Source organism: Hermetia illucens, chromosome 2, assembly GCF_905115235.1.
Source record: "Hermetia illucens chromosome 2, iHerIll2.2.curated.20191125, whole genome shotgun sequence".
Classification (NCBI taxonomy): domain Eukaryota; kingdom Metazoa; phylum Arthropoda; class Insecta; order Diptera; family Stratiomyidae; genus Hermetia; species Hermetia illucens.
The window spans coordinates 106,613,201-106,635,688 of NC_051850.1; the positions used below are offsets into that span (position 1 = coordinate 106,613,201).

At 40.9% G+C, this 22,488-nt stretch overlaps 1 protein-coding gene across 3 annotated transcripts; it reads left to right on the top strand.

Annotated features, from left to right (window-relative positions):
* The first annotated feature begins 1,785 nt into the window (after positions 1-1,785).
* Positions 1,786-22,257, top strand: LOC119648207 (YTH domain-containing protein 1). Of its 3 annotated transcripts, XR_005249031.1 has the most exons (4): positions 1,786-1,943; positions 2,004-2,665; positions 20,603-21,741; positions 21,848-22,257. XR_005249031.1 is itself a non-coding variant. In XM_038049811.1 (3 exons), exons 1-3 carry the CDS (start codon positions 1,924-1,926, stop codon positions 21,676-21,678), a joined length of 1,758 nt encoding a protein of 585 aa, XP_037905739.1. In that variant the 5' UTR covers positions 1,786-1,923; the 3' UTR covers positions 21,679-22,257. The 3 variants fall into 3 exon arrangements, 2 of the variants coding, with proteins under 2 accessions (XP_037905739.1, XP_037905740.1); XM_038049811.1 differs by having other exon boundaries at positions 20,603-22,257; XM_038049812.1 differs by having other exon boundaries at positions 1,792-1,949; positions 20,603-22,257.
* The last annotated feature ends 231 nt before the right edge of the window (positions 22,258-22,488 follow it).

The following is a 22,488-nucleotide window of genomic DNA, read 5'->3' on the forward strand; positions in this document are numbered from 1 at the left end:
GACACAAAGAGAAGACTTGGAACGGCAAACAGACCAACTGGAAGTCCAAATCATCATCCAAGGACTAAGCAGCAAAAATATGATTACAAACGAATGCATCAAGAACGCACCGAATAACATCGCCGAATCAATCACCGCAGTAATAAATGCAGTACTTCGTCTCAGAACATATCCAAAAGCATGGACAAAGTTCATCATCATCCTTCTGCCAAAACCGAGAAAGAATCCTTCTCACAGAACTGGAGACCCATCAGCCTACTTCCAACAATAGGAAAAATTGCAGAAAGGATAATACGGAGCAGACTGCAGGACCAACTCACCAACATCATCCCAGAGGAACAATACGGATTTCAACGAATGCATTCATGCGAGCTACAACTGGCCAGAGTAGTCTAGCACATTCGCAGTGGACTAAACAAGCGAAAATCGACCGGACTAATCATGTTCGACATATCGAAAGCTTTTGATAAAGTCTGGCACGAAGGCCTCATAGCCAAACTGGAGAAATTCAAAATATCTCATTCACTGATAAAACTAATCGAATCCTTTATTACAGAACCGAGTTTTAGTGTGGCATTGAAGCAGTAAGGATAGAGGCAGGAGTACCTCAAGGATCACCGCTTTCACCACTATTATACACAGTATACACGGCGGACATTCCAAGAAAATTTAACCGCCTCACAGGGATCTCCTTATTCGCGGACGACACATGCATCTTCCACACTTCGAAACAGGCACGCTTCATCACAGACAATCTCCAGAAGGTGACCAACACAACTTTGGAATACTTCAAGATGTGGAAGATCAAAATCAACCCGGAGAAGACCCAGGCAATCACAAGAAAGAGAAAACAGAAAACGGGAAAAATCAAAATCGACAATCAGCCCATCGAATGGAAAACAACAGCGAAATACCTAGGACTAACTTTCGATAACTGACTAAACTGGAAAAAACATATCAAGTCGAAACGCGAAACATGCACAGGTACGTTAAACTCTCTTTATCCTTCAATTAGAACTAAGAAACTAAATATTAAGAATAGACTTTTACTTTATAAACAAATAATTCGTCCATTGCTGCTATACGGGAGCAGCGTCTTTTACCAAACTTGTAAGACATAAAAAACAATTACAAATATGTCAGAACAGAGCGTTAAGAAAAATCTTTAATGTCCCGCATTACACTAGAAACATAGATATACATAACGATCTAAGATTAGAATCTATAGATAAATTTATTAAAGATAAAGCCCTAAAATTGTTCCAAAAAATTGACTCATAATAATAAAAACCTTACACATTTTAAAAATAAAAACAAATGAAAAGGAAACCTATCCAAGCTTAAGGGCACTAGTATTGTAAGATTATATAGAAGGGAGGATTACTTACCGTGAATACACGACCACTAACCCTAGCTAGCCACAATTGTATCCACAATTTTCGTCGGTAGTCTCAATTTGGCTTCAGTTCTTTTTATAAGATCCTAAATTGCGGCCCCTTCTGTGCACGTACCGAGTATTTTACTATTTTTCTTCCAATGTTTCAATCATCTTCTAAGAGTTCATTGACCTTTAGATTATCAACATTGCTATTTCCTCCATAATTCCGGCGCAAGATCCAACTGAAATAAATTTCCCTCGCTGGATTGAGTCTCACCCAACCTGGTCGCGGCATTCGGTTGGCGTATGGCGTAAACATTGGTGTAAGTCCCAGCTAAAATCCCAATCACCGCCGGCACGCATACCAATCCTCGCAACGTGACATGCGGTCTTTCTGCAGGCCGCTCCGTTGCAGACATTTTGGCCGGCGTCAAGTTTGCGGCCCTGCATGAAAACACTCTGACATAAAACATCAAAAGTTTTGCAACTCGGAAAAAGTGTGAAATTTGTGAGAAATTTATGTAAATTCGCGTACCGGTGCATACATGAAGGATCTGTCTGACTTGTAAAGGTTTGTTCAATTCAGTGATCAAGTGAAAATGTGACAAAACGTTCCTATTGACAGCGAAAAAATGGCCGATCTCGATGCTGTTGTGAATCTCGGCCTCGATGAAAATGAAGCGGACATTGCGGAGGAACTACAGGGCTTCGAGGACTCTTTCGATACTAGAAGTGAAGCGTCCGCGGACAGTTCAAGCAGTTCCGCAACGAATCCGAGCATAAGTTCGGTGAGTACGGATTCGTCGGTGTCGCCAAAGAACCGGCGCGCACACCTGAAGCGCGAACGTTCAGTGAACGGGGAGAGTGGTGGCGGCGGCGGCGGTGGCGGAGGCGGCAGTGGCGGTGCAGGCGAGAACAACAATAGAAAGGACAACAAAAACACAGACGATGAAGACGACGACGAGGATGAGGACAATGATAAGAATAACGGTCGCAAAAGTGCCAGTGCCAGTGCGAGTGCTAGTCCGGATGCGAAAAAGACACACAACTCGTCGTCGTCCGCGAACAATTCCAAGCACAACTCCAAGTCCTACGACTACATGACGAAACTCAATTATCTGTTCCGCGACACGCGATTCTTTCTGATCAAGTCCAATAACGCCGACAATGTGGCGCTGTCCAAGAGCAAAAGTGTTTGGTCCACGTTGCCCCAGAATGAGGCGAACCTGAACCAGGCCTTCCGCGAAAGCCGGAACGTCCTTCTGATATTCTCGGTGAACGAAAGTGGTAAGTAGCCAGTCATTCCAATTGCGTAGTCTTTCCCCGATCTCGGGATGTGACTCATCTTGTTGCAGCTTTTTTTTAGATTCCTACTTCGCATCTAATTGACCAAGTATTTTGATAAATTGAGTGAAATGTAAAGACCCATGAGAAACTTCATTACGTGGAGGCTCGACTACAGATATTAATCTCACTTTGTTGAAATGATGCCTCCAAGAGACAAGGTTTTGTCCATAAGCTTTGCCCAGATATCGGACAAACAAAACATTTACGCCGGGAAATTAGGTTTCTCCTCACTACACTACTTCTCCTGCATAACTAATTCCTTAATGTTCAGCAGAAGTTTATCGGGATTTGAAAATATACTCCTTAAATTTCCACAAAAAGAATGTCAAATGAGTATCATCAATCAAACGCTAATATCTACCTTTATCTTTTTACATAGTCTGCAGCGGCTTTCACAGTAAAAAATCTGTTTGTTGTAGTCTGATTAGCGCGAATACTTTTACTTCTACCCCAAGGATGCCGCTGAAGCCATTTCCGCAATCCTCCTTAACCAATAATGCATTATATGTCTACATAGGGTATCAAGTACCTTTCCAAGATGTTCTTTGTTTGATCTGCGATAGATTGACCTTGAAATAAGGATGCCCAAAACTACGCTAAATAATACTTTCAGGGCTGAGGAATCTCGCCGGTTTCATTACATTTTGTTTCTAACTAGGTGGACGCATTCTCCTTGTGCCAAATATCACTAACCAGTTTATCAAATTTTCATTTTTAAAAGAGTAATCTCACAATTCGGCGATGAAGGTAATTCAATAGCTTTTTCTGGTAGAGAAATGACATACCATGAAAACGTAATGATAAAACTTTTCTATCCAAAAGACGTAGCCACTCGAAAATTAGAAAAAGAGTTTTGGCTAATTCTTATTTCCAAGCGTTTTCAACAATGTAAAAAGTAAAAATCCACGACTTCATTTTAAGAGAATTTCATATAAGATTAGCTACGCGTATGTATTTATTCATGGAATTTATAAAGTATAAAATAATGAGATTAGGAAGGGAAGAAATCATTTATCTTAGATTGCCTTTTGTAGAAAAGCTTACGACTTTGTCTCTAACGTTTTGTATGGCAACAATTTTGGGTGCTGGTACATAGTTCCGCTTAGTTTAATTACCTTTTCATGGGACGCCCGTATGTTCTATTTCTCGTTCTCGGAATCGCAGCTATTCGATTAATTTAAATGTTGGTCAATAATGTCATCATTCTATCTGTCGACCCGAGCTCCTATAACTTCCTGCAAGAATCGGGAATCCTTACATTGTGTATTGTGCCATTCGAAACCTCAGGATCTGCCTGATGAAGTTGAACAGTTCTGTACTAGGCATTACAATAGCAAGTGGAATATTGCCTTTCTCTTAAAAGTCACTACTTCTGGCCAATGGTTCAAACTTTCCTCCAACACGATTGCAGTATAACTTTCTTCAACGTTAACGCTACGGAGGTCAAAATGGATCTAGTGTTAATTAGCGAACAGTACAGGAACAAAGATCCAGCCACACGGCGCCCTGACTTATTACGAAATCTGCTGTCACTGAGTTCGGGACGACGCCCTATTTCGGGTTCAGACCCAAGGTCGAGAAGAAGACTTTTTTCTGGATTTGATGTTTAGGGATAACGCTTTTCAGCGACTAATTAGAAACGAATATGATGGGCATGGCTCATACTCCCTCCAGAGCGAAACGATCCTGATGCAGGCTCGTAGTTTTAAACATAAAGAAAGCATTTCCGACCTTCGTATTAGAATTATTGGCGTCCTCAGTGGACGGGTTGCTAGTTTTGGATGTGTTTCCGGCGAATCAATACATTGCGTTCGAAGTGGTTGACGCTATTTCTCATCCAGCCCGACACGCTCCCTGTACGTAGAATATTGCAAAGGTGAATATCGCGAAATTCGTTGAAGCTCTTAGAACACGAAGAGCCTCGCTTCGGGAGACACTGCCGTAAATTCAATTATGGTAACTATAGTCTACGTTCTACGACATCTTATACTGTTGACAGCTAAAAGGAGACTCGCAGCATCATAAATAAAAGCAAAACTAGTCGGTAGGGTAAATTCATCACCAGAAAGACCGAAGATTGCGAGTTTTTCGTCATGAAAGACTTGGAATAGGCCCATAAAACATAAGAAGGCACCAGGATCCGACTGTATCCCCGCAAAGGTGTACAAACTAGTCATCATCATCATCAACGGCGCAACAACCGATATCCGGTCTAGGCCTGCCTTAATAAAGAACTCCAGACATCCCGGTTTTGCGCCGAGGTCCACCAATTCGATATCCCTAAAAGCTGTCTGGCGTCCTGGCCCACGCCATCGCTCCATCTTAGGCAGGGTCTGCCTCGTCTTCTTTTCCTACCATAGATATTGCCCTTATAGACTTTCCGGGTGGGATCATCTTCATCCATACGGATTAAGTGACCCGCCCACCGTAACCTATTGAGCCGGATTTTATCCACAACCGGACGGTCATGGTATCGCTCATAGATTTCGTCATTGTGTAGGCTACGGAACTAGTGTTCCACCATAAACTTTCCTTGTCGCTGGAAAGTGGATCAACTAAGACAAAGGAGACCTTAAGCTGCCATCTACATACTGATTATTCTGTCTGCTTGATGCAGTCGGGGAAATGCTCGAAAAGCTCATGAGCAGTAGAATCGTCAAATCGATATGTGCTGCCGAAGAATTATCCCCAAGACAGTCGGTTAAGAACAGAAAGTTCCAAACTGGATGTTGTCACAGAAGTTATGAATACTATTCATCGAATTAAGGGGCAGAGTCGCCTCGTAACTTTTTATGTCAGAAATGTCTCCAATACCGTAAGATTGCAGATTTTCTAGGCATACTAGAAAATTCATTCAACATGCCGGGCTACCTTTTGGGCATATTGAGCGGTTGTCTGAGAGTCCGTTGAGGGCCAGAGGATGGTGAAAATCAGGTCGGAGGTAGCCCCCTCCTAGGGCCGAACTCGACTTGCCAGAAAAGTCGATGATATTGTTGAATAGGCACAAAGTAGAGATGGATAAGGGGATGGATGACTGCTCATGGTTTCAGCCTTGCGCTGAAAAATATCGAAGTAGTCATCTCGCCTAGAAAGAAAATATCGACATTTTCGTCCTGTATCGACCCGCGAGATCATTAGTCAGCCAACCTTGAGAGCTTTTGAGTAAATCAAAACAGCAATGAACAAACCTACAGCTGGAGTTTCAGCTTATATCAAACATTGAGAGTCATATCTTTAGCAGTAGACGTCGGGGATGGTCGCGGGAGTGACTCCCGTTACCCTCCTTACCAAGGAACGTAAAACGATTTACAAGTGTAACGAAGGAGACCTAAGGGAAGTGATTGCTGGTAAAGAACGGCGTTGTACACTCAATAGGCAGATAGATTGCGTGACTTATCAGCAACTTAAGTCCGCGATTGAATCGAAAGCATGATGAGATTAATTATTTTTTATTCTCAGCAGGTAGTGTTACGATGCAAGATTGAGAAGGTATGATTCCCTGACTCTGTGTTGCAATAGTGGACGGCCACGATAATCTTTTTTCTTGAGGAAGTTGGGATGGGATTCATCGGCAACTTTACCTAGATACAGAGGAGCTATTCACGGATAATAGTTGTCAGATGCTGAGAAACGCTGGCAGATGAACTCGTTTTCCGCAGTATCGTCAAGTACTTACTGCGAACAAGATAGAGCAGGAGCGATGTAAGTCTGGATGGCAGCTGAGTTTTTGAACTAACAATTCCCTTCCTCCCTTACCCTCCCTGTGGTGAAAGAAGTTCCCTAACTTGTGGACTCCCTAAGGCGAGACTAGGTCAAGGTAAAGTGCCAAAAGAAGGTATTCTTGGTAATTCGACGACTTACCGTTACGGAAATCAAACACGCAATGCGTAAAGTTTCAAATTTCAAAATATAATAATATATTATTATTAACTTTTGTACGCAGTATTTTGAGGCCTAGATACCAAATGCATGGACTATAATGATTTTTTTCAGATTTTTCGTTTGGGTAGTTTCTAATAATGGCTCCTTCAAGTAATTGACCTTTCTGAGCCCTCGCACTGCTCGCCTTTGTAGCCAATGTTAAAATTAATGTCTGCTTTGGAAAGTACTAATTGAGGCCTTTCATTTAACACCCCTTATGGCTATATTGGGAGAAAAATGTTTTGCACAAATCTTTTGATTTCCATCCATGTGCTGTATAATAAGTTATAATTTTCTTACGAAGACGAAAGAACCATAGATATGTATTTTATCTATCGCTCTTTCGTCTTATGTCTCGGATATCTTCATAACCTGTCCACAAGGTAAAGCATACTCATTAGACCTCCAGGTTGACCATACCCAGAGGCAAATATCTGTTAGACGTAATAGAAAAATAAGAAGGACTAACGATTTCGTCTAGGGTGACCATTTTCTTAACAATGGGTGCTTCGCTCAAAATATCTCCATAGAAAAAATTGAAATATGGTGAAATTCACATTATATCCAGCGGCAACTTGACGTACACAACACAAAGTCAACTATCTGTCCGTCATTGTTTCGGCTTAAGTGCCGTCGAATCATCAGATTTGTTGTTACAAATCCAACTAATTCAAATATCAATGGTATGCTGACACCCATCTAGCACTAAATGCCCTTTTAAAATAGAAGGTTCAAGTTCACTCCATTCTTAAGTAAATTGTTCTATGCGACAAAACCCAGAAACAGAGATTATTACTAACGACCCCAACACGCCCTCGGAAATCTGACCGTCATTCTTAATTTCGAATTATTCTCTATCTTCTTTAGCTTTTGTCCCGTTTGGTATCGGGGTCCGCTTGCCTGGATGAGTCGCCGCTTATCTCGATTGTAAGCTTAGTTTGAGTTGAATCGAGACGTTTGGAAACCACCGGCTACCATGTGAAATCATTGCTGGTTTCATTGATCTTTGAGCTTTTTCCGTTCGCTTGGAGGTTCACGCCAACATTAGATAGCGTTATCATACACAGGATAACACAACCACACCATCGAAGGGGCTTCTCTGAAACTTCCCGATATTGGGTGTGATGCCATATTGATTGCAAAAATCTACATTTCGGACCGGTCCACAGCTCCAACCCGATAATTTAGGCGGTATTCGTTGTCTTTGATTGCTGGCTAGCACTTGCGTTTCTATCCAGTCTCGGACATATAGGGGAGGCTTCTTTTTGATGATAGTCCCAACACCAATATACTGTTCTACCTCTAAAAGGTGAGGGCACGATGAAATCTCACTGTAAGGTTAGGTTAGCAAATGCTTCTACAAGGAAAAGGAACTAGTTAATGAGCAAAGATATTGGTTTTTCATCAAAAACCAATCTCCATGACCCCATGATAGTATAGACATGATCCGCAGAGATGGAGTTAAGCAGTAGTGCCTGCAACACTGCCTAGGACTCCCATAAATATTGTTACAATTTTAAATACCTCTAAATTCGTCAAAATGTTATATAGCTGCCAGTTAGGCGTACGTCAGTCCCGTTTAGTAACATTTGCGCTAGTGCATCGCTTTTCCAGTTTCTTTCATTGGAGTGGACCGATACAAAATAAAAAGAATCGCGGTAATAGCATTACATAAGTGCGGGATGGAAAAAGTGCAATATTTCAAACACTAAAGCCAGTTGATAGTAGCCATATGTTTGCTTACCGTGCTATAACTCTATTTGACGACACTCCTGCTTTGAAACGTCAAAAATGGGGAAGGCCACATACTGTTAGAGCACGACAATCGATATTCAAATCCGGTGAAACCCGAAGTATAAATGGGAATATCGAGGAATTCAATATCTCACATAATCAGTGGAGACTTAGGAGTAAAGGTACGACGACATCTACGCTACGCAAGACAACACGGCCTTAAGCTGCACTGCATTTTTATGATTTTGCAGACAGCAATACACACTTGAGCGACGCTGTGCGGCGCGACATTTAGCTAAGCGACGCGACGCGGCCGAGTTGCCTGGCGGAGAATATTTTGGGTCGCATGTCCTTTCCATATCGTGGATTGCTGTGATTTTACCTGTTTTGATTTGTATCCACCTGTTAAAATGTCAAAATGTGCAGTTGGCTGCCGCGCTAGTGAAATATGGGCATGCCGCGTCGCGGCAACTATGCTGAATGTAGTGTCACGTCGCATAGCATAGATGCTCTAGAGCTTACAAAAGATATACGGGAAATTTGCTGACAGACGGGTAAACGAAAAATAAAGTGCAAGAGCACGTAAGCACCAAGCATCCGACGATCCTCTTTTTTAACGGAAAATAATTCACTGTAGATTCGTCATTTAACAAGCAGAATGACAGAGTTTATGCCCGATCGTCAAAAAACTAGCACCAAGATTTCAACGATGTTAGCTAAGATGGGGTCACCAGCATCCATTTCTTTGAAAACGGGTGAATGTTTTCATCAGCAAAGCACCAAGCAGATATTTTGGAAACCATTGCTGCAGACACGTAGTCTTCTGGCAGTCCAGATCTTGATCCATTGGACTACACATGGTCAGTTTTAGAGGGCATAGTGTACTCAAGAAGACAGCAGTGAACAATTTTCCTTTCGACATAGTACATACCGCGGTAACTTTTCCAATCGTCTCAAACTTGTATCAAAGCTAAATGTGGTCACTTCGAGTAGTGTTCTTCATTTTTATATTCCTTAGTAAAAATAAATATTATGACAGTTTCAAAACATTATGCCGATTTGCCACTACATCATTGTATGTTTGTAACAATATTTAGGGGAGTAAGGAAAAGCCTTAAACACGAAATGAACCGAATTATGGTGACCTTTCTCCCCAAAATATTCAACTCCATATATAATGTCCATAAAACTCACAGATGACAGTCATCTGAATCCCAAAACTTGTTGACAACTTGTGAACGAAAAAATTCCTGCACACGTTACGTTAATGAAGGAAGATCATCTCCTGAGTTCCACATCGCAGAGTACAAGATAATCGAATCAAAAAAAAAGATTCACAAGAATTCAATCGACCTCGTTTGGAATTCAGGAAGGAATTGAAAATAGAACATTGAGCACGCAATAGGCACAGCTTAGACAAACTACCTCCATGTTCCATCAAAGGTTCTGATGCGGTCCCCGCATGAGACGAACTGAAGTGTTCGAGAAGAAGAATCGAATTCTGGCGTTTGTTTTGACTCTTCCCAGCATAGCTGGTGTTACGTTTGCAGTCTGTTGATGTTGATCTTCAAATCTTGGACAGTCGTTGGACGATTCACATAAACAAAGGAAAAACTCCATAGGAAAAAAAAATTACAAAAGGCCAAATCGGGGGAGCGTCCCGGCCACTCCAAATCGCCCTTAATTGAGATGCGGCGCTCTGGGAAGTGTTCTCTCAAAACAGCCATCAATGCTGTTGAAGTGTGTGTTGTTGCATCGCCTTGTTGGGAGAAGTTTCCTCAAAGGACCAGGGAGCAATAATTCCAGCTAAGAAAATTGCACACTACTCTGTGACTTTAGCTGAAAGCAAACGTCTTTGATGCAATTTTTGAAGATTCGTGTTCACAGATCCACACTAAGGAAAATGGGCTTCATCACCAAGCGAAAACAATAACGTCTTTAAGGTGGTCTTCTACAAACTTTTCAAAAACTGGTTCGGATAGTCATAGCGATGTTCACTGAACAACTTGATTGAATTCGATAAACATTTCTGGTAGAAGTGATGCCCAAATATTTACAAAAAAAAGTCAACTTTCGGGAAAATGCATTTAAAGATAATAATAATAATAATCGTTGGCGGAACAATCCATATTGGATCAGGGCCTTGAAGTGTGTTAGAGCACTTCATTCAATATCGTAACGGTACACTGTAGGATGCAATGTGGTCAGCATTTAAAGATAAAGTATGGTATAAAGCATGTTTGCAGAAATTTCCGATTGAATCTGCAATGCCAGGGCGGTCGAGCTCATTAAGAAAATATACCGGTTGGCCCCACTTTCTTTCTCCTCTCTGTTGAATCCGGGTTTTTTTACAACGTCATCGACCCTACGCTCAGAGCGGTTGATGCGTTTCTTGTCTCCCAAAGTAATCTCCAACACAAAATGGACAAAAATCGTTCATTGAAGGTCATTATTGCCAAGTGAGTATCAATTTCAAACACCCGTTTGCCTGAGTGCAACTATTTTGGAGCCAAAATCCAAATGCAGCTTTTGAGGGATTCGTTGCTGTTTTGAGTATGTGCACCAAAGCATCTTTTTAAAAATTATCAAAAAGTGGACTGTCTCTCTTCCTTTTTCCCTTCCGAAATAATCATGAAGGAAAGCGTTCTTCACGAAATATTTTTTATGTCGTTTCTTAACATCATCTACTTTCAAAATATGCGAAATAAGAACGACTTCGAGAAGAACCTCCCAAACGTTCAGTCGGGACTTGAAGTCACGTTCAGAAAGTTCCTGTGCATCCACCATCTTGTAAGGATCGAAATAAAGAATTCTCCCCACAGAATGATCGAAAGTCCAAGGGCAGACGCATGTCTGCGTGCAGTACACCGTGGTCATTGCAACATTGAAGCTCTTACTCCCTCAATGTTCTCAGCTGATCTAACAGGCCGAGGGACTCCAGTTCTTCATCTTATGACAGTTTTAATTTCTCTGAACGTAATGACCCACGTAACAATTGATTTTTGGTCAGGGACAAAGACCAACGGGGCTAAATTGAAATAATGTCTTGGCAATCAAATGTTTTTTTTTTTTTTTTGCCCTCAATAATTCGACTAAAGAACATAGCCAAAGTTTTGAATCCCAGCTGTCCGCTTACAAGAGCTCAGTTTCAACGTCGTCCAGTCTTCTTGTTTTCTTCGGCTTCATTCGTTTTATTGGCTCTTCAACGCCTACCCCACTAATAGGCGAAAGTTCTCCCAAGATATTTGCGAAAGTTATGGACATGAAAATTATAGATATCAGCTTGAAGAATTCTTGCCACAGGTTTGCTGAGGTTCGCGAGTTGACAAACAAATCACCAACTTTGAAATTAACACAGCAGTTTTCTTGATATCCTGGTTGCATTCGCTTCAGCTTTTAACAAGCCGATTCTGATCTATCTATCTATTGCTGCTCCAGTTGACATCAAATTTGCCAATTAGTCAAAGTTCTATCTATAACGAATTTGTTTAGCCTTCGTTCAAAAGGCAAGATCTCAGTCGATAAATCATTTGCAGCTCTTGGGTACTTTAAGAAGTTTATTGACTGATTAGCGGATCATGTTCTTGTATCGATTCGATGTTTCTTCCATGTTTGTGATGGCCAAGAATCACGTAAGAAAATTTCGTCCCTTTTCTCGTGAAATTGCCACCGTTCCATACGCGATGAGCGGGTACGCTTCTCCCATTGTTTCGCAGTGGTTTGGTGCGCACGGAAGTAAAAAATGGCCGTTGTTGAAAGAATATATATGAGAATGAAGTCCTGTATCTGACTGTTGCTGTTATAAAATGTAGGAAGATGTAAAAACCATTTAATAAACCAGAAGCAGTGCAAGATCATGAGTGTCAACCAAATCGACAATACACTCACTATCCTCATTGCGTACGATGGAGCATTTGTTGACCGTTAACATCATTCGAAAAGATGATACATCCTTTGATAGGCACCGTACGTTTTTGTGTTCTTCGTAAGTTTTGTTACCCTATCAAAGAGTTTCTTTTAGAGTGCATTTGTCGATGCATCATTTCCAGAGGCTCCGGCAAGTTCCTATCTTACCAGAGAGCGTACCTATCTGTGTTAAATGTGCTGGCATGGATTTTTAATGTTTGAAATTAGTCAATTTGATTGAGGTGTCTACCGCAAGGGAACCGATCTGTCGAGCGGAACAAATGCTAATCACTTCAGAGGCTCTGCCTCTTCCCCACCAAATACACACCCAAACATAATCAGTCTAATTCTTCTGTTTTTTTCCAACCTCTACTTTGCAGTAAGGAATTTGTCCTTGGCTTGATGCAAGACAATTCCAACGTTCATCGATGCATTTGTTAAACTGTTTTTGCTGCATTTGGAGGTGATGGATTGAATGCATCTCCCAGGGAACGAGACCCTTTGATCCTCGACCAAATCGAGTACCTTGTTCTGGTGGATTTCTGGTTTTGGTGCTACAACTCACGGCTCATTTTACCTCAGCCACTGCTTTCCAATTTTTTAATTATCGCTTAACATAAAAGATTTAGGTGTCATACAGGACTAATTTTTCAACCCAAGAAAGAATCAAACGCAAGACACCTCACTTCACATTAGGCAGGAAATCTTTGTTATCCCCGTCAATTCACATGATCAGATTATACGCGATTTTGCTGACATTTTCAGTTTGTGAAAATGACGGGTGGTGCTGAATTCTCACATATAGAACTCAGCGGCGGCTGCATTTATTACTTTGGTCTGATGATGATGATTTGATAGACATACGCAGAAAGCGCTTGTCTTTTTATCTCTCTATGACGCCTCAGCTCACAGTTTAAATGAACTTACGGAGAGTTTCAAATGAAAGCCAGGATTGATTGAAATAATCTGTCTTCTACTTTACTCATCCTATATTTGCAATAAATATCAATAGCCGAAAAAGTTCATCACTGTTGAAGTCCAGTGAAATGATGACATATGAAAATATAGTGTAACCATCAATGTTATATGACAAGGAGACTTTCAGCTTATTGGGTTGAAAAGAAAAACTCAAACTTCAGCACAAAATAATTTTCTAGGACTTTAAATAAGTTTTTTCCATTCAAACAGATGGCGTTGTCGAAACAACGCGCAAACACTTGAGAGTTGTATCGAATTTACAAGGAAGGACACCATTTTCATAGTATCGAAGTTGTCGAATTCCGTGCTAAAAACAGTATTTCCTGTAGGGGTAGGTAGGTATCAGTGGCCGCTCCGAGGAGCCCAATTAGCGCTTTGGTGCGCCGTTTTGATGCCACAAACTCCTAAGACCGTGACTGTTGTTATAGGAACAGGGAAGCGGAGTCCAGCTGGCTCCGATCTTCAGAGCCAGCCCGTAGCATTCACGAAGGAAAGCAGCTCTCCGACCCTGTAACTAGAAATCTCACTGAGGTCCCCAAAGAATGCTTTACCCAGTGTCCGCAGCCTGACTCGAGCCAGAGCCGGGCAATCGCAGAGAAAGTGCATGAGGGTTTCTCTTCCTTCTCCGCAGCTTCGGCAATGCGAGTTGTAGGGTAAGCCGAGCCTAGCGGCATGGTCCCCTATGGGCCAGTGCCCCGTGCAGACTGCCGTAATCTTGAATGCATTTGCACGCGTCTGGCACAGGAGCTCTCGTGATCGGGCTATGTTATAAGCGGGCCAAATTCTCCTTGATTTGGCACAGCTTGTAAGCCTTCGCCATCTCAGGCCCGCGGCTGCTAGGTAGTGCTAGGTATTTCCTGAATTGAAATATAATAATTTTGATGGTGAAGGTAAAGAACGCCAGAGGGTACCAAAAACTTTCAATAAAAAGAACTAAAATTGCATGTATTACTTAGTGAAATTTCACATCACACTCTAGCTGAACTTGCAGGGATGGCGAACTGTAAATTTTCACCTGAAAGAACCTGCTTCGACGGGCTGAGCTTACGAATTCACTCAAAATATTCCTATTTGTCGTCAAAGGCAGCTAAAACAGATAGCAATTTGTAGGCTTCACTTTTCGAAACTATGTTGCTATTGCAACGTGAACCGCGCGGGACTGACTTTATGCCTACAAGCTTCGACTATCGATAGTCATTTGCTTCAAAACAAGATCTTGACTGGCAAAGTGATATTGTGGGACTCTTTTCTCCCTACTTTTCTCTTTTAACCCTGTTCTTTTCTATTCTGTAGTAGTAGACTCAAATCCGGTCTCGAGTTGATGCTGAAACCTATCGTATCCGTATATGGCATCCTCCAAACAAAAATGAAATCATTTCGGTCGAATATTCAAGCGCAATAAAGCAACTCAAAATATTACGTATTGAGGTAAAATCTCGGAGGAATTTGAAGTCCAAGTCCAAGGCAAAGTTCGCCAGGATTGCATCCCGTTACCGACATTTTTTGTTATCGTTATCGACGACGTCTTTCATGCTGGGGTAAAAGACGTGAAGGGAGTCGCTGGACGATATGATTTTTCTCAAACCTGTTTACTTTCTTACCAGCTAATTGGCTTTTAATTCGAGAAAGAGGTAGGGAGGGTGAGACCGAATATACATAAGTCCTAGTCAAACCATAGTTTCCAGCATAATGAGTCGTCGATAGTGTTAAACAAGTTACATATATAGTATACCTAGTTTGTTTTTACCACTGATTGCGCCAAACTTGATGTCGTTTGATGCATTAAACGCGCTAGATCCTCCTTCGTGGTGAAATTTGGGCCGAAACGGAGTCTTGTTCGAATATCCAATAAACTTCGTTAAAATGCAACAGCATACCCACCGCCTTAAGAATATTCCTGCAGTACACTTCTTGGATGATATTTGAGCCTTTGATGCGGGAAAACGTAAGCTTCTAAACCATGATTGATTTCGGATTTTGATGATGTTCGATAATTGCCGATAGGTCGGGAGTCTTTGCGGACCAATTCCTGCTGTCTTGATGACTTTGGGGCTGTTCTACGGTAAACAGGTTCTCGTCACTGAAGAGGATACAATCCAATAAAACGATGTTCCAGTCGGCGGCATCTTTGAATCATCAGCAAGAAAATAAACGAGCTGGTAAGATGTGAATGAGAAACGAATTTCATATTGAACTCCTTTGATTGTAATACATTTTCGACATGATAACTGGGATATGTTTGAAAACTCGAGGTCAATGAACAATACATATGATACGATTTCGTTGATCAAACCTCGTCAAAATATTATATAATGTTACATAAAAATTGTTCGGAACTGGAAAAATATGAGAATTTCCAACTGTTTAATTGTAGCATGATAACGTTTAATTTGGCTAAAGTACATTACTCTGATTAGGCAAATGAATAGAATTATGTTGGAAAACGTTGATACTTTCACAATAGAATTAATTTTTGCCAAAATATTGTTAAAAGTCTGAAAGAAAGCCTTAATCAAATTGAAAGACTGTGTGAAAGATTGTGTGGCATGGTCAACGAGGGCTGTTCAGAAAATAGCGAGAATTTTTGTTTTTTTGAAAAAAAAACTTGTGCAAGCGCTTCTTCCAATCGTCAAAACACTTCTCAAAGTCGATCTTTGAAATAGCCTTTAGCTTTCAGCGATGGGTATTTAAGGCCAGCAATGCTAGCAAAACGACGAATTTTTCAGCTTCTCTTAATTTTTGGAAATAGGAAAAGTCACACGAAGCCATGTCGGGCGAATATGGAGGCTGGGGCATCATTACATAGTATAGCTATAAGGTCTGTCTGTCGATGCGTATAGCAAGAAATGTTAGGCCGCCGAAACTGGTAACACTTCGCACTGAGAGTACCTAGTCATACCCCACTTGCGTCAGACTTTCAGGTTCCGAAGGTCAGTGGCGCGTGAACGACAACACGATGAAGTTCGGTAACTACGGAAAAAGAATCGTGATTATTGCGTTGCACAAATTGGGAATACGCCGAAAAAGATTCATAGTTTGTTAAAAAACTGCCGGTAAACGAACGATTCGTTTTTAGGACATTAGCTCAATACCGCCAAACCGCTGATGTGGTTGACAGGCTGCGAGAGGGCCGCCCGCGCTACATACGTCGCCCGAAAGTCGTGCATGCTGTGCGTGAGCGTGTTCGTCGCTATCCTCTCCGCAAGCAAAAACGAACGTCGGCGGAAATGGGCGTTTCAACTCGAAGTATGAGTCGTATTTTACGAGAAGATCTCGGTCTAGGTGCGTACCGGCGGTGCGTTAGCCATATGTTAATGCCAAAGCTGAAGGAAATACGGCAAACTCGATGTGCTGCTCTTCTGCAACGATTTCCCGATAAAAATATCGCAAAATTCTATTTTCCGAAAAGAAAATTTACCATCGAGGAAAAATTCAACCGACAAAATGATCGAAGCCAAAGAAAATGCTCCGCGAGTCCAGTCGTCACCACCCGACTTCTGTCATGATATGGTGGGGTGGGTCATATCATGGAGAAACTGATATTCATTTCTGCGAGGCCGGCATCAAAACCAATGTGACCGTGTAAGAGATGTTAGAGGATGTAGTCGAGCCATTGAGTGAATCTCCGTGGTGGTTCCAGCAGGACTTGGATTCCGCTCACAAAGCCAAGATAATTCAGCAGTGGTTAGCGGCGCATATTCCTGACTTCAGGCGTCAGTTAGAGGAGACTGCCTGCGATCGAACACACCGATTTCGAGAGGCCAGCATCGTACGTGTAGTTCGAAAAATGCCGCTTCATACCGTGCGTGGAGCCATCAATGCGTGGCCTCACAGACTTTGAGTCTGTATAGCTGCTAGCGGCGACCATTTTGAATAATTTTTTCTTCGTTTGAAAGCTCTTCCTTTCTAATGGTGTACTTGCCGATTGATTTGGTTTATTACTTCGTTAGAAATAAAGATTTGTTTGACTTGACTTTGAGTGTGAGCAAGTGCATTATCATGGTGCAAAAGCCACGATTTGTTTAGTCACAAATCCGGGCGTTTTTTTTTCAGATTGCTTCGCGCAAACGGTGTTGAACTTGTAGGTAGTACTCCTTATTGAGCGTTTGACCTCGTGGCAAGAATTCATGATGCACTATGTCATTCAAATCGAAAAACGCAGTGAGCGTCACCTTTACGTTCGACAGCACTTGTCGAGATTTTTCTGTCTTGGCGATCCAAAATGCCTCCAGTGGGACGATTGAACCTTAAGTTTCCACGTCATATCCGTAAGTTCATGTTTCATCAATTGTTACAAAACGTTTCAGTAATCCTGAGTCGTCGTTGACTTATTTTAGTGAAACTTCCATCCGCAGCTGCTTTTGATCAAAATTCAATAATTCCAGTGCATGTATACCAGGTATGAAAGGTTTTGTGTATTTCTTTTATAAAGACATTTGAGTGTGCGTTATCCCATTAATACGTAGCACGTAATATATGCATATATTATGTGAGAATATCCAGTTTCAAAGTCTTGAATTTGCAAAGAATTGACAACTTTGAACTATTATAACTTTGTTAGTAATAGTGCGATTTCCACCAAATTTGGATCATGCTTTATATATATATATATTCCACGGTGCTAGGATGAACTCAACGAGGGATCTACAACCAATTACTGACAATTATAGTAATATACTATTATTAACTTCATTTGAACAAATATCGGTATAGGGGTATTTCGAAGCCTAGGCATATAGTGGCAGCCTCCTGATTTTTTTTAGATTTTTCGGTTCACAGCAATCACAGTTCCCATCTTTTCACCAAATTTGGTGTTAGTAGCTATAACCGTCTCCAATAAAAATGCGTGTGACAGACAGGCAGACAGTCACCCGATTTTAAAAAGGTTTTATTTTACACAAAACCTTTAAAAAAGACAAAATGACAATCAGACTCACCAAACCCGCGAAATTTAAAGATTCCCGTTATTTTCTGAGCACACCTCGTACCCCTATTTTATTTTATTCGAAATTGCGACGGTTGATCTAGCGTTGTTAAGCCGTATTACGCAGATATATAAATTAATCGACACCCTCGATATTTTGTCCTATAATAAGAATGCGATGACCTCTCAAAGTTCATGACTCGGTGAGATTGCGAGCGCTGATGTTATCAGGGTAGTAGCGGTATCCGAAGAAAGATGTTATGGTCAATTAAAACCCCCTACACGTTCTCTGGACAGGACAGTATGGAGAAGGCCGCCAATAATGATATTGACAGAATGCAGCTTAGTCGTACTCCGTTTTGGACTTCAAATTTATCGAAAATTTTATTTAGATACTGCACGTACATTGCGTAGTTTCTTCGAAATGTTCCTGCTGCAGAGAATACGCAATGCTCCCTAATACCCTACTACCTCTCCCCTCCCCCCACGAAAGCTTTGTCGAAGTCATGGAAAAGCAGCTGAAGCAGTGATGTGAACTCAATACATTGCTCCATATTGATTCTAAGGGTGTTAATGTGGGTAATAAGGAACAGAGCGAAAATCAGCCGGTTCTCTGTAAGACAAGCGTTGAAAGTATTCTTTGACGCTTCCCAGTATTATTTCTCTATCTATCATCTTTGCGATGTTGCACATCTCCAAGCACACCCCGCTAATTATTTCATTCAAAACGGAGCTCTTTTCAGAGTTTTGACGAATGGCCTCTTCCCCCTTTCCCTATAAAAGGCTACGAAATCCGACAATTTTTGGATAAGTGGAAATAGCAGTTGCAGGAAACTTGAATACATTTATAGCCCACATGATTTCGCTTCTTTTTGAAGAAGTTCATTTTTCCATGTTACGGTGATTATCCATGTCATCCACGAGAGGTGTAACTTTATCTAATATTAAACGATTCAGAATTGTAGCGAAGCACTTCTTTCATTTCTTAACCTACTCGCGATTGCCGTCAATAATCAATGCAACTCATATTCTCGGTGAGCTAAATGAACTCATTGTTCCGTCCAATTTGATTTATTGATGCAACGGCAGGCAACGTCATTTGCTTTCAAATATCAAGATTGTTCTTTGAAGTGGTCAATATCCTCCAGACGAGTCATATTCAAATAATTTTACGATCAGTTTACACAGCATAGATATTTCTGTGAGCAGAGCGTTCAACGTATGTAAGATGTAAATGTAGTCAATACAACAGGATGCAGATCGGCTGAAGTCTCATCCACTTGCTACAGACGAGAGAGAGACATTAGTACCAACATCAAGTTCAAATTCCCGTTCTTCTCGTGCTGTTACATCGGAACAACACATGGGAAGGCAACGGAAATTAATATGATCTTAAATGCTTTTGAGAGGCTTAGTTCATATTCAAATCTAGCTCTAATAATACCAAGTCTACTCGGATTATCAACAGTTTATCGCTACCTCCAAATTTTCATAATGTTTTGCGCCATAGCGAGGAATGACATTCGTCAAAGAAAGGACCCTTCCTTCATTACTTAAGCTGCGATGGTTTCTAGAAACCGGGTTTTTTATATAGATATTTTGATGGTACAATATAATAGAATATAATAATTTTGTTGAACCGCTCGGTCTGAATTGTTATTGTACACATCAGTAATTTTAGTTCGAACAACGATTATATATTTTCGTTAATAGTTTCTTGTTTTTTTTCTGAATTTTCATTGAAAAAAGACGCAATTTTTGAAGAGGCAACTCCATATTTTACTGTTTAGTAAGGTAAAATTATGATCATGGTTCGGACGATAGCGGCAAGTATACAGATTAAAAGAATCGTTGCAATTATTGATATATCATACATAGATGCTATGATTGTCAAATTCGTTGATTAAAAATTTTGTATCATAATTTCACACCCCAATAATAATACAAAAAGATTGAAAAGATTACATTTTCTTTTATTGCTAAAAACATCTAAAAAAAAAATGAACTATCGAGCGTCGCTTAGAAAAGCTTCCTCAATGGCAGGCAATGCATATTGATTCCTCGTTTATTGCCTGTTCACTCCTTTGTGGAGTATAAAGCATCCACACAGTTGGTGTTATTGCCTTACCCTTCATTTTCATTGAGACTGTGCTTCAGTTTCATTGTGATCACACTAAATGCTCTGCAAATGATAAGCCTATAGCAGCGAGGCAAATACGAGCCGAATACAAACATCAATTGTCAGGAACAAACCACGTGTTGATTATTCAGGAATTCTTGAAAATGAAGAGAAACCCTCATCAAAATAAATTGAGCGAAGAGTTCATGCAATATATATTTTATTAAGCATAAATAATAATAACAAATATTGTGTTTTAATTTCAATTTTAAATATACATATTTTAATTTTCTAGGTAAATTCGCTGGGTTTGCTCGAATGACCGGTGAATCGAGACGAGACGTTCCTGCCGTTTCGTGGGTACTACCTCCCAGTATTTCAGCAAAAGCACTTGGTGGTGTGATTGAAATTGATTGGATCTGTCGAAAAGAACTGTCTTTCACATGTACAGCGAATCTATTTAATTCTTGGAACGAAGGTAAACCTGTGAAAATTGGTCGTGATGGTCAAGAGATTGAACCGAAAGTCGGAGCTGAATTGTGTCGATTATTTCCCGAAGATGAAGGCATTGAACTTACACCGATTTTAAAGAAATCAAAAGAAACAGCCAGACTACTTCGGGATAAAGGTGTGCGTGTATCATATAAAGGACCACCTCAAAGAGGTGTTTCAATGCGTGGTCGTAGTAGTTTAGGTGCAGTGCGAGGCAAAAAAGCCTTCTTATTAAATAGAAATAAATTGGGTGGAGTTCCGCCACCTGGTGTATATAAACGTTCAGCGTCACCATATACGGGTAGAGAAAGGACGGTTCCACCGTGGGAAAGGTATGTCACATCGGCTGCCGCAGCAGAGGCATATGTAGCTGATTACATGCGGACTATGCAACACCAGCTACCTCCTATGCCGTACATACCGCCAGCCGCATTCTCGAATATGATTCCACCAAATCCGGCTGTAGTACAACCCTCGGCGGCGGTATACGAGAACCTTCCGCCACCACCGCGATATTACGAAGGTCCTCCGTTACCCGAGTATCCACCACCACAACAGATACGCCCACCACCGCCCAACTACGAGCCGCGTCCACCCTACGAACGATCAGTTGACGAGTTCCTCTGGAAAACTAACGATAGACCGGCACTTACTCAGGGCACAAATGCCGGCGGCGGATCAACAGGAGGGGGCGGTAATTCACAAGGAGGCAGCAACAGCGCTGGAGGAGGCGGCGGAGGTGGCGGCAGTTATCGTAGTAATAACCGTGATTTCCACAGAACCCGCGACCGAGGGAGGGATCGGAGCAGTCGAAGTGATCGTGAGCGTAATTTCCGTGATAGAAGTCACCATCGCAGTAGCTATCGTGATAGACGATGATTTTACCAGATGTAAGCATCCCAGCAGCCTACCTGTCCTAGTGACAAAGGACTAATTGAAAAAGTGAGAAAAAATCATTGAGACTTTAAACAAAAACACATTTTCCGATATACACTCCAATTTTCACTTGAATCGAAATTGTCTTTGTTTTCTATTTTTTTTTCCTTAGTCGGGCGACAAAGCTGAAACGATACAAATGATAATTATTGCAGAAAGTAAAAAACACTTAAAAGATTTCATTAAAACTAAAGTACATATAAAAAACCGAAAGCCGAACTTCTAGTTAAAACAAAATGAAAAAGTAAACGTAAAGCCAGCATAATTATTAAATAAGAGGCAACCTAAACCTAAAATGCAAAAACAACTTTAAACATAAAGCAAGAGAAAACCCTACATAAGAGAAACAAGTAATTCAAGAAGAACAGATGAAACGACAACAAAAATGATAAAAATCCTACAAGCGTTTGTATTTTTAATTCTAATTATTAAAATATTGTTTTTACAATACTTGGAATTTATATAGTGACATGATGTATTTTAATTTTAAAAAATATATATATTTAACGACGATACTTTAAATGGAGAAACTCTTTACATTCGTCCCTTTACGATTGGTTTAATTGCCGAGAAATCGAACGAAATTAGTGATGAGGTTTATTTAGTCGGTGAGACATGTTGCTTTGTAGCAAGTCTGCGTTTGTGGTGGACACCAACCCCGGGGAAAGTGCCCGTTGTGGAACAGCTGAGCATCCTTCAATTGTAAGAAAAAGTTACTGGTATGTAGAGCTACTTATAAATGACTTTTCACAG

Coding starts and splice junctions, on each gene's coding strand:
- LOC119648207 (XM_038049811.1), top strand. CDS start 1,924: ATGAAGGATCTGTCTGACTT. Junction 1,944..2,003: donor ATGAAGGATCTGTCTGACTT/GTAAAGGTTTGT, acceptor TCCTATTGACAG/CGAAAAAATGGCCGATCTCG. Junction 2,666..20,602: donor ATTCTCGGTGAACGAAAGTG/GTAAGTAGCCAG, acceptor TTAATTTTCTAG/GTAAATTCGCTGGGTTTGCT.